The sequence below is a fragment of the Neopelma chrysocephalum genome, unplaced genomic scaffold (genome assembly GCF_003984885.1).
Source record: "Neopelma chrysocephalum unplaced genomic scaffold, ASM398488v2 Primary Assembly neopelma1_44, whole genome shotgun sequence".
Taxonomy (NCBI): domain Eukaryota; kingdom Metazoa; phylum Chordata; class Aves; order Passeriformes; family Pipridae; genus Neopelma; species Neopelma chrysocephalum.
The window spans coordinates 26,054,022-26,066,029 of NW_020897703.1; the positions used below are offsets into that span (position 1 = coordinate 26,054,022).

Genomic DNA, 12,008 nt, shown 5'->3' on the forward strand with positions numbered 1-12,008 from the left:
TTCGGGAGAGCCCCCGGTGTCCCGGCCCCGCTGGACGCACCGGCGGCTCCTCGGGACCGGCCCCCCCTGCGACGGCAGCGGGCGCGGGGCACCGGGGGACCGGGCGCCCCGACGGGCGCCCCGAAACCCAGCGGCACCCACAAGTTACAGAGGGAACTTTTTCCTAAGAAGAGTTTTTTTTTAAAGCTTCCGTCCGTAAACCGTCCGTGTGCAGACATATTACCCCGATTACCGTAACTACCTGCGAGCCGGGGAATAATATTTATCTATTTAGATAGGAAGGGTCGCGATGGAAAAAATATCCAGCCTGGAAATACACATCGTCTTTTCCTTTAACCCCTCCTCATTCATCCAGCCGATCCCCCACCCCTTCCATACACAAACCTACTCAATTTATAGAGAAGCCTTTACAATCCAGAACAGTTTCTAGAAGAAGGGAGGACTCCAGATGAAATAATCCCCCTCCCTACACACACACGTACACACAGACACACACGCACATACACACACTTCCCCCCCCGCGCGTGCTCAGGAAGGCAAATTAAATAGTTAAAGGCTTCGATTTCTCTCTCTCTCCCTTTTGTTACCCAATTTTGGAACATTTAAGGATGGGTGTGTGTATTGTATTCAATAATAAAAGCTATAGGGCCGCCAGGACATTTATCATCCTATTACTGTAACAAATCCGGGCTCCCAATACATGAAAGGTAAAATGAATTACCGACGTTAAGCCGTCAATAAAGTCATTTCTGTAAATGGTGTCTCCGAAGGACTGCAGCATTATTCAACTAGCTTTATCAGCAGCTGGGAAATTACGTGAAGAAGCTCGCAGCGTGTAATATGGCCCTGCTTACTTTGATTAAGCGTCTTGCCAGGGAATAGTGACAGTGCTTTTGACCAGGTTTTATTCGCCGTCCTGTGATGAACGCCAAGCTGATCAGGCGGAATGAAGAGTAATTAAAACCTATAAATTATCTTTTGCAGCCCTTCTCAAGGCGTCTCTTGCAGGAGAGATAAGGCAGCGAGCCCCCATTTACAGCTCTGAAAGGGACCGCGGCTCACAAAGGCTACGTGGCTAAATGGGATATTGATAGTGTCCTAATTAGAATTTAATTAAGTACCCACGCTCGCTTTTGGGATAAAGATTTCAATTTTGCTAACTTAAATATAAATAAACCCAATTTCGGTGCGAGTAAATGATATGATATTGTGAATGCGGAGGGGGTTAACATTCATTTAATTGCGGATGAAGCTCTTGATTCCAGGGCTGATTTTGTTCTGCCAGCTATTATTTTAGGGGATTATTGTGTGGTTGGAGGTAACAATTCGGTAATGTTTCCCCGGTACAGAAAATAACCGAACGTGCCTCGGAGCTGCGGGCACACGCACGCCTCCCGGGCACCCGGGGAGCAGCTGACAGACACCCAGAGGTGTCTCCTTCGATTCCCGGTGCTGGTCGCCTTTTGGAAGCGCAGACACGAGCCGGGCTGCTTCCACGGGGTTCCTCCCGGGGCGGGAAGCCCATCCAGCCGGGGCGGCGCGGCGCGGCAGGGCGAGATGAGGGAGCCTCGCTGCTGCCGGCACCGCAGCTCAGCCCGCAAGGCACCGCCGTCATATAGACACACACGGATATAGACATACACGGATAGAGCTATAGGTGTATTTTGAGCCCGCACCCGTGCACATATAGGATATACAGGCAGAGGCACGTGACGCGGCCCGGCCCCACGGAGAGGCGCGGAGCGGTGCCCGGGGCCCCGCGGCCTCCCCGGACCCATCGCCACCCGGCCGCCGTTTTGGAGGGGAAAATGGGGGGCTTCGGTTACGTCAGAAAGAGAAAACGCCCTGAATTGTCCTTCCCATATCCCCAGGAAACGGCCGCGGGCAGGAGCGCGGCTCCAGCCGGAGCAGGTGCCTGCGGCCGGCCGGGAAGCGCCCCAGCTCCGGGCACCCAGCCCGCCCGGACCTCCTCCGATGTGTAAAATGTGAGGTGTCGGGGGGACCTCATCCCTAGTGCCGCTTCGTGTGAGCCCCAACACTGTCCTTCCACGCAGCGACTCGGCCCTTGGCGGCCGGGAGTGCCCGGGGCCGCGGGGACCGGCTGCGGCAGAGCCGCCCTCCCTGCGGCGCTTGGCTGCGTCCCTAGCAGCCCAGCAAAACCAAAACCGGGGTCAGGGTATTTTTATTTTTTTCCTGTAAATTAATTTTTAGATAGCAGCATCGTTCCTGAAAAAAAATGGCTTTTTCTTCCCAGCCTTTAAAATCCTTAAATTGCCCTTCTGCCTCAACACATGTCCCGAGGTGGTTGCTCCCTGCCGGGCAGAAAAAACCAAAACAAAACCAAAGAAGAATACTAGGAAAAAAAAAAAGGGCAACAAACCGATTCCGAAAAAACAAACAAACATCAAAAATCAGAGCAGGAAACATGATATGAGTTCAGCTGTGAGCTGGCCCTGCTCTGCTTCATATTCCGAAAAAAAACCCCAACACCCCAAACCCGGTAAAGAGGGGTTTACTGGGAGAGAGGGAAACCACAGAGAGGCAGCGGCCGTAAGCCCAGCTCGCCCCGGCAGTGCCTCCCGTCTTTATTGCTATTTATTGTCATTTTTTACTCCTCAAAACCAAAAATTTTGTATTCCCAGCGAGCCTCCGCCCGGCTCGCCGTCTCCCCTCGCAGCAGGAGAACAGAAAACAAAAAGAGGGGGAAAAGTGCATAGATCTGGGAGGAGGGGGTGTTTATTATCGCTGGGGCTACACGAAAGCGGCCGATGACCAAAAATCAACACACCACGCGTTGAGAGGGGGTGCACGCCGCTGCTGGAATTTGTTTACAGGGCTAGTAGGGGGTCGGGGTGGTGGTGGGGGGCGACGGGAGGGGGAGTGGGTCCACGCGCGTGGGCGCGGCGCGGTGCTCCCGCCCCGCCGGGGCGCTGCTGCTGCCGCCGCTGCCCGCCCGCCCCGTCCCGCCCGGCGCCGTCCGCCCCGTCCGGTCCCCACGCGGTATTTATGGCGGCGGCCCCATTGGGCGCGGTGCGGGGTGTCAGCGGCGGCCGCGCCGCGCCATTGGCCGCCCCCACGTGCGGGGCCACCTCACGTGCTTCCGGTGCGAGTGAAAAAAGTGTGGCTGAGGGATTTTTTAGGGAGAGTTTGGTGCACGGATCGGCGCTGTCAGAGATTTGGCCTTTTTTTTTTTTTTTTTTTTTTTTTTTTAAGGCGGAAAAAAAAAAAAAAAAAGGGGAAATAAGGGGACAGGGAAAAAAAAAGAATTAAAAAAAGAACCCTAAGCGGGCGCGGGCGGCGCAGCACCGGGCTGGCGGGGACGGGCTCCGGCAGCCCGCGGCGTGGGCAGAGCGGAGCGTGACAGCGGGGCAGCGCAGAGCCGCCGCGGCGGCGGCGACGGGGAGATGGGCAGATCGTGACGGGTTTTCGGGGGGCGGGTTTTTTGGGGGGGCCGTGGTGCCGCCGCACACACCTTTTTGGGTTTGATTTTTTTTTTCCTTTTGGTGGTGGAAATATAAGCTGATCGGGAGAAGGGGGAGAGAAGCCCTCGAGTGTCTCCCCGGTTTTGGATCCATCCGTGAGAGGGAGAGAAAAAAAAATCTCAGCTCCAGCCCAACAAGTGGATTTTAATCTCTTTTTTTCTTCTTTTTTTTTTCTTCTTTTTTTTTTTTCTTTTTAAATTTTTCCTCCCCCTTTTCCACCCCGCCACCCACCGTCAAAGTGGGGTGGGCGTAAAGTGGGTGGGTGGGGGGGGAAAAGAGGCAGCGATCTCCGTGGCGGCGGCTGAGCATGGAAGAGCCGCCGGAGGGGCACGGCCACCGAGACGCGGCGCCCGGCCCGGCGAGCAGCGGCAGCGGCAGCGATGGCGAGAGCGTGCCCGTGTCCCCCAGCCCCGCGCCCGCCTCCCCCGCCGCGCCCTGCCCCCTGCCTCTGCCCCGCCGCCGCCACCCGCCGCCCCCGCCGCCGCCCCCGCCGCCGCCGCCCCACCGCACCACCAACTTTTTCATCGACAACATCCTGAGGCCGGACTTCGGCTGCAAGAAGGAACCGCCCGCGCCGGCCGGCGGCGGAGGAGGAGGCAGCCGGGAGAGGGACGGAGACCGGGGGCAGAGCTCAGGTAGAGAAAACGTCAACCCGCTGCTGGCCCGGCCGCCCAACCCGCCCGCCCTCCTTTGCCCGGACTCGAACTGCCGTCCCGACGGCTCCGCGCCGCCGCCGCCCGCCGCCGCCGCCTCCAAAGCCAGTCCCGCCGCGGCGGCAGCGGCGGCGGCGGCGTCGGGGGCGGCCAAGCCCCCCCGCCGACGGGGGCGAGACTCACCCGGCGAAGTACGGGGAGCACGGCAGCCCCGCCATCCTCCTCATGGGCTCTAATAATGGAGGACCTGTTATAAAGCCCGACTCGCAACAGCCGCTGGTGTGGCCTGCCTGGGTCTACTGCACTAGGTATTCAGACAGACCGTCCTCGGGTAAGGAACCGCGGCGCATCTGGGAGCTGTTAAATCGTGACAAGGTCGCCCCCCCCTCCCCTTCCCCTCTTCCCCCCTTGGCTTTGGCTCCCGGCCTGTTCAGGACCTCGCGTGGGGAGGCGCGGGGGGAGGGTGGCCTGGGTCACCCGGGGCGAGAGGAAACGCGTCCCCCCCCACTCCACCCCTCCTTCCTTCTCCGAGTCTCCCAAATTTGAATGTGACGCCTGGCCCCGATTCGGCAGCGGTTCGATGCGGAGAGCCGGCGAGAGCGACCCCCTTCCCGCGCCCCTGGCCCGCCCCGCCTGCCGCAGCCCCGGGTGTTCCGCAGCGCGGCGGCGCGGGATGAGAGCCGAGAGAGAAAAAAACAGCGGATTCGGCCGCTTCCTTGCTCTGAAGCTTTTTCTCCCCTTATTTTATTTTATTTTTTTCCTGGGTGCTGGTGGCGGGGGGGGAAGACCCGAGCCACATGTTGAGCGGCTGCTGGCGGGGCGGGGGGGATGGAGGAGATACTGTTTTCTTGGCAGGCGAAGAAAAAAGGGCTTTTTTTGGAAGGTGGCGGAGGGGCTGTTTTACCGGGGCCTCTGCAGCGAGCCAGGCAGTCCCTTAGGCCGCGCATTGCCGCTGGAGCCGGTGCTCCCTGCTGCTGTTTGGGGCCCAGCTCCGGGGAGGGGATGTGCCTCTGCCCGGGGCCGTCCCGGTGGGAGCCGCCGACTCGGCCCTCCCGACCCCGTTCTGCCGCCCCTTCTACCTCTTTAAACTCCCCAGGTGCCCCAGGCAGCCCCTTATTCATCACCGTTACGTTCTGGTTTTAAATGCCATTTGTTTGCAAGAAGTAGACGGCGAGGAGAGGGGGTTCCCACATGACACCCCCGGCCAGCAGCCAGGGCTCCGGCAGCGCGGCGCGGGGCCTGGCTAGGCTGTCCTGTGCCTTCCCGGGGGCCGCTCCGATGCGCGGGGAAGGCGTTGCTGCCCTGCCCCGGCCCTGCTCCGCGCTGCCCGGCCTAGTGCTCTCCGCCGGCGGTCAGTGCGGCCGAGCTGTCTCCATCCCCCGTTATTGACACGTCCAGCGACTTGAAACTCAGAAAAGCCGCTTTGATTGACTGGGGTGATTGATGGGGTGATAGAGCTGTCAGACGGCGCGGCCTCGCTCCCGGCCGGCCCGGCCGCGGGTGTTGTGCTGCCGATTCCCAGGGCCGCCGTGCGCCCGGCGTTCTGCACTTGCGCCTTCATTTCCTTTCCTCCCCTTTCTTCGGGCAAAGAATCATTTCTGAATGTCCTCCCCGACGCTCCCTGCTCGCCGCAGCCCAGAGGGGAGAAGGGCGAGGGGAGGATGGCTTAGCTCGGCCGCTCTCTTTGTTGTGCTCGGAGCTGCCCTCCGGCCCCGGCTGGTTCTCCTGGCTCCGGGGACGAGCGGGCTGCGGCGGTCGGAGGCGCCGGCACCCCGCTGCAAGGTGCCGGGGCTCAGCTATTCACTCCCCGCGCCCTCCGCCCCTCCTCCGGCCCAGCCTGGGAGCATCCCGCCGGGCCCCGTCCCTCTCCCCGCCGACAGCCGCTGCCGAGCCGCGGAGAATCCCCCCGTTCGGGGAAGGGCTGCACCGGGAGAGGAGATTTCGGCCTACTCGGGAACAGGGAGGCCTCACTGGCTTCGGCTTCGGCTGCGGCTGCTGCTGGCGGGGAGCTGCGGGCCCGGGGCCACCCGCCGAGCCCGGCAGCTGTCGGGGGATTTTCGTAGATCCCTTTCTTCACGGTTCCCCCCCCCTCCTCCTCTCTCCCCTCGTCGGGCAGGGCCGGGCCGGCGAGCAGAGGACAGGGGGTACCCTCTCCTCCCTGGCCGGGCGCTGCCCCCAGGATGTGCCCCGGGACCGGGCAGGTTCCCGGGTGAGCTGTGTCGCACTTACTCCGGCCCCATTGCGGCCTGGAGATGGAGCGGCGGGGGCACTGCATTCGGCTGGGCTGCACGGAGGGAGCCGCAAGCGGGGCCGGGGGTCCCCGGCAAGGATCGGCCGCCAGAGAGCCCGGACGACCCGGGCGGTGGCGGCGGGGCACTGGGGTGGCGGCGGAGAAGGACTCCCCGGGACTGAGCTGGCCTTGCGGAGACGGTCGTGGCCCCCAAAAAAGAGACGAAGGCAGCCTTCGGCTCGTTTGCTGCTGGCGGCGGCTTCCCGGTGCCTGGCAGCGGGGACCCTTATTCCCCGCGCTGCCTGGCGAAGCCGCTGCCCGGCGAAGCCGCTGCCCGGCTGGCGCGCTCTGGTCCCGAGCCGTGCAGAAAGAGCACGGCTCGTCCCGGCGGGGCGGGGGGAGCGGCACCCCGACGTGTGCCGGGGCGGCGGCCGAGCGGGGCTCCGCTCCCCTGGCTCTGCGGGGCCGGCTCGGCGGGGCCGGGGCGGCGGGCGACGCGCGGGCGCGCTCGGCCCCGGCCTCCCCGCTCCTTCCCCATCCTTCCCGCCGCCGCGCCGGGTCGGCGGTGCCGGGGTTGGGGGGCTGGGGGGAGACACACGGAACCAGCACAAATGCACCCGTCGGCCATTTTTCCGCGGCCGGCGGGGCGGGGGTGGAGGTCGGTCTGTCGGTCGGTCGGTCTGTCGGTCGGTCGGCGGCACGGCCCTGCCCAGCGGCGTGTGTGTGCCCTGCCCGCAGGCCCCCGCACCAGGAAGCTGAAGAAGAAGAAGACAGAGAAAGAGGACAAGCGGCCGCGGACGGCGTTCACGGCCGAGCAGCTGCAGCGGCTGAAGGCGGAGTTCCAGGCGAACCGGTACATCACGGAGCAGCGGCGGCAAAGCCTGGCCCAGGAGCTCAGCCTCAACGAGTCCCAGATCAAGATCTGGTTCCAGAACAAACGGGCCAAGATCAAGAAGGCGACGGGCATCAAGAACGGGCTGGCGCTGCATCTCATGGCCCAGGGACTCTACAACCACTCCACCACCACGGTGCAGGACAAAGAGGAGAGCGAGTGAGGCGGGCGGCCCCAGCCCAGCCCTGCGCCGCGGCGCCGGCCCGCCGGCCGGGAGGCGGACAGGTGCGATTTAAAAGCAGATCTATTGTCTATCCATAGTATAAGGACTCCGATTAAGAAAAAAAATAAAATATGAACATTTAAAAAAATTATCTCTATATAGCCAAACAGCATATGATCTTGTATATATTTAATTTCAGGTAAGAAATACGTGTAGCGATCTCTATTTGCTGGACAGTTTCTCTCTTCCCTTCTCTCTCTTTCTCCTTTCTTTTGTTCGTTTGTCCGTTTTCTTTGCTTTCCTTTTTTTCTTTTTTCGCCCCTCTCATGTCCGTTGCTCTTGTTTTACAGTAAATGTCGGACTTTTCTCATCTTTCGTTTGATCTTATTTTATTTTTGTGTGTGTGTGTGAATTTCTGTCTCTCTCTTTTTTTTTTTCCCGAGGAAAAAAAATAATTCTGATCCACAGACTGCGAGACTGAACCCGCCGCTACAAGCCAAAGATTTTATTATGTTCAGAAATCTGTAGTCTGAAATAAAGTGTAGACTGTGTTCAGGATCCAGGCTGGCCGTAGTTCTTTATTTTAGTGTATGGATGTTTGTATATATATATATATATACATAAAAATATAAAAAATAAATGTATATATACATACATCATATGCTGTGTACATAGTGCCATTTTGGTGGCATATTTAGGTTTTGTTTCCAATGGATAGGTGCAGCGATTTTTAAAGCTCTCATCCCTTGTTAAAAACCCTGTCTGAGACCTTCGATATTTTAAAAATTATTTTTAATTTTTTCAACCTCTTAAAATTAACTCTCTTTGGCTGTTGCGGTCTTGCCTCGCCTCCCGCATCTCCCATATAACCAGAAATAAAAACCATCTCTATATAATGGTAATAATATATCACCAGCTCCCGCTGAAAAATTGCCTGAAACCGTCTGGACATTTAGAGCTCCGGGATGTGTTCGAAAGGTATTTGTCTGACAGCTCCTTGCCTCGGTCCGAGAGGATCTACTCGCGCGCTGTTTCCAGCGAGGACCTCTCCGAAGGATCGGACCGGAGCGATCGGCGCTCGGCGCTGGGCGCTGCGCCGCCGCTCCTGGGAGCGCTCTTGACCCCAGCCCCTGCCCTCCGCTCCTTCTTCCAGGGCTCGGGATCACATCTGCCGTGTGAGTGGGAAGCGCAGGGTGGCGGGGGGCCGGCGGCACAGCAGAACTCCCCGCTCTGCTTTTCCTCCTGCCCCGGCTGTGCCCCGTCCCGGCTCGGCTCTCTCTTCGCCGCCGGCCCGGGGACACCGACGGGCCGGGATCGGGTCGTGCCCGTGGCCTTGTCCTCGAGCCGTCGAGGAGCCCCGCACCCGGGCCTGGCGCCCACGCGGCCCTTGCGTGGGGCCCCGCCGAGCCGAGGGCGGGCGAGGGGGATCCGTTCCTCACTGCCCCTGAGGAAACCAGGCGCCGTAGTGGGTGGAGAGCCTCCCGTCACCCTCGACGAGGATGTCTGTCGGTTTTCTTTCTTTCTTTTCGCTTTTCTTTCTTTCTTTTCGCTTTCTTTCTGCCCCTCTGGATCCCCGCCCTAGGCCAGCAGCCGGAGGGGCGGAGGGGAGAAGCGAGCAGAGCTGGAACCGGGGGACCCTCTTTCCTGCATCCTCCGGAGGATGGGGCAATGCCGAGGCCGTGCCCCGGGCAGTGGGACCGGTGGGCTGGGGTGCGGAGGGGGGCGAGCAGCGGCACTACCGGTCGGCACAGCCTGCAGCTGCCCCCTCCTCGTCCCGTCGGAGGCATTAGGGGGTTTCCGTCTATTCGAAAAGGGGAGCAGAGGGGCAGCGGGAGGTGGCTTCTGCCATTTTTTGTGCTTTTTAACTCTTCCTGCTTAGCTCTGTGGTTTCTTCTCACCACCCAGAGATGGAGGTGCAGGCTGGGGCAACAGGCCCCTGCCCTCCACGCCCGCTACCGGCGGGGCAGGACCCCTCCTCCATCTCATCCCACCCCATTCCACCCCATCCCACCCCAGCATATCCCACCCCATCCCCGCCCAGCCCAGGCCGCCTCTGCCCGCCAAGGGCTCTGCTCTTCTCTGCAGACCGAGGACCCAGGAATACTCGGAGGGCTTAAATAAATGTTGTACAGCGCCATCTAAAGTTGTGCATTTCTTTCTTCCTCTTTTGTGTTGGTTTTTTTTTTTCCTGATGGAGTTGGAACATGAACTCAGATCTTCTGCACTGAAGAAAATAAAACTGTCCCTCAGAGTGCGCGCTGCACCGCTCACATGGAAAGCAGTCACCGAGGGCAGCTGCAGGGTTCAGGGGGTGCATTCAGATCCCCTTTAAGTGTCCCTCTCGCTGCTGTTGGGGGTGCACAGAGAGTTTGTCCCTCTCCTTCCCCCGTTCCAGTCTCAGTTCAGTCCTCTGCCCTTCTCATTCCGACCGTCTTGCACTCCCCTGGAGCTGTACAGGCAAAAAATGGCATTTCTTCTTCAAAATCGAGTAACGACCCTCCCTGAGAGCATTCCTGGGCCGGATCAGGCCCTGCCCTGCCAAAGGGAGAGGGCGCCGACCCTCTTTGCTTCCCCTGTCCACGGGACACAGGTGATGCTGGTTCGCTCTCAGTGCTGGGTCAAGCAGGGCTGTCGGCCCCTCCTGCCACCCCCTTGCCCTGCCAACAGACCTCGGGACCCACTGCCACCTGCAACCCGAACCTGGCTCCCGGGCATAGGAGGGCCTGCAGGCTGGGGGGCTCTGGAGAAGAAGGAAGATGAAGAGGAGTTTCCTCAGCTGCAGGGTGTCCAGCCAAGCTCAGCTGAGCTGGACAAGTCAGGAATAAAGATGACGGGAGAAATATAGGGCAGATTAAAGGGAGCCTAAAGAGGATTATTTAAACAAATCAAGCTTTTTAATAAAATTATGCTGTTAGGATTTCACATCGATGGCAGCTGAGCGGGGCATATGAGGGAATCGACGCAGGCCGGCGTGGTTCAGGTCTGCCCTTGCTGGCTCCATGAGTGACCCTGGTCCCCCATGGGTGCTGGGGGCCGACAGCCCTGCAGGGATCCTCTCTGGCCAGCAGCCGTGGAGGGGAGGCCTCCACCTGGAGCTCAGCACCACCCTGAGCCAAGAAATAAGAGCAGAAGGTGCAACACCCTCCGCGTAGGAGAGGGATCAGGTGTGCGTGGAGTGGCGGGAGGCAGGGGACATGCACCGGGCCCCCTGGCTGGAGAGCAGAGCTGGGGCTGGTTGTGTGGATGGCACCGGGAAGTCCAAGGCCCAGGAGGAGCACCCAGTAGCCCAGGTGGAAAAGCCCTGAAGGAAACGTGGTTTCTTCCCCTTCCTTCCTCCCTGCCATGTGGGTCTGCTCCCCTACATCCCGACCCCCGAGAGGCAGAGTGAATATCAAACAGCCACTAGATGCCCCCTCGTCCTCCCTCCACTGGTGGAAGGACGCACCGACGCTCATTTCTCCGTCGAAAGCACCCCGAGGGTCGGACACCACTTGCTTCCACGACCCTGGCCCCCGCCTGACTACCATCCCCGGGGCGGGGGCGGCCCGGCGGTCCGCTGCTTTGCATATGCAAATGAGGCGCGGGGGAGGAGGGGAAGGCCACGCGTGGTCCCCCCCGTCGGTCCCCGCGGGTCGGGCCGCAGATCCCGCTGCCTTCTGTCACGGAGCTTGTTCCTTTGTGCCGCCTTTCGAGGAATCAAAGCAGACACGGTTGTGACACGTAGCCCGGCGGGTCAGAGGTCAGATTTCACAATCCCAATTACAATGATTTCTAATGATGTTTATCTTGCGGGCTTCGACGGCTGGGAGCTTTACAAGAGGTCTTCGCTTCCCTCCCCTCTGCCTGGAGTCCGTGGGTGCGGGGGGCCCTCACCTCGGCTCGGGCCGGGGGGAGATGCGCTGCCCCCGGGCACAGAGCCCCGCGTCCACTCCGACGAACGGCGCTGAGAGCCGGAAGGCGGCGCCGGGGGGAGGCCTCGGGGGTCTGGCCCCGGCCCTGGGCTCCCTCCGTACCTCCCTGCGGTGCTCGAGGCCACGCCGGAATTAAGCGAGTGAATACCACAGTGGTTTACAGTGAACATTATCAACATTATCAAGCACTCACTTCTCCCTCCCCGTCGGGTAAGGTCCGAGGCAGCGCTAACAAGTGACTGAGCGGAGGTGGGAGCTCTGCTCGCCGACCATTTGTCCAGAACCCGTCGCGGCTTGGGGGGCTGTAGGGACCGCCTCTGCCACAGTCACCCTCCCAGCCCTGGGCCGCCGGAGGAGACCTGGGGGGAGACGGCGAGCAGCCCCGGGGGGAAGCTCCCGCCACGCCCGGAGAGGGCCCTTGGCAACAGGGGGCACGGCCCAGAGCACCTCCCAGCCCCGGGGCTCCGACTGCTTGTCGGCGACACCGGTTCGATTTAACTTTTTTTTGTCTTACAAGAAATAAACGCAGAGTGGCGGTCGGATCAAAACACAACTCAAACGGTTTCTGATTAGATCTAAAACCGTTTGGAAAAAGCTTTGCCGAATGGCCAAGGGCTGAAACTTTGAGAAAAAGGTAATAAATTTTGAGTTAAAAAAAAAAATTGACTTTTCTTCTG

The 12,008-nt window shown here is 60.4% G+C and overlaps 1 protein-coding gene across 1 annotated transcript; it reads left to right on the forward strand.

Annotated features, from left to right (window-relative positions):
- The first annotated feature begins 3,478 nt into the window (after positions 1-3,478).
- On the forward strand, positions 3,479-7,978 carry EN1 (engrailed homeobox 1). The gene is given in 3 exon segments (XM_027677917.1): positions 3,479-4,322; positions 4,324-4,466; positions 7,104-7,978. Coding segments are annotated over 3 exon segments (993 nt in total). The 5' UTR covers positions 3,479-3,789; the 3' UTR covers positions 7,421-7,978.
- Positions 7,979-12,008: the final 4,030 nt, after the last annotated feature.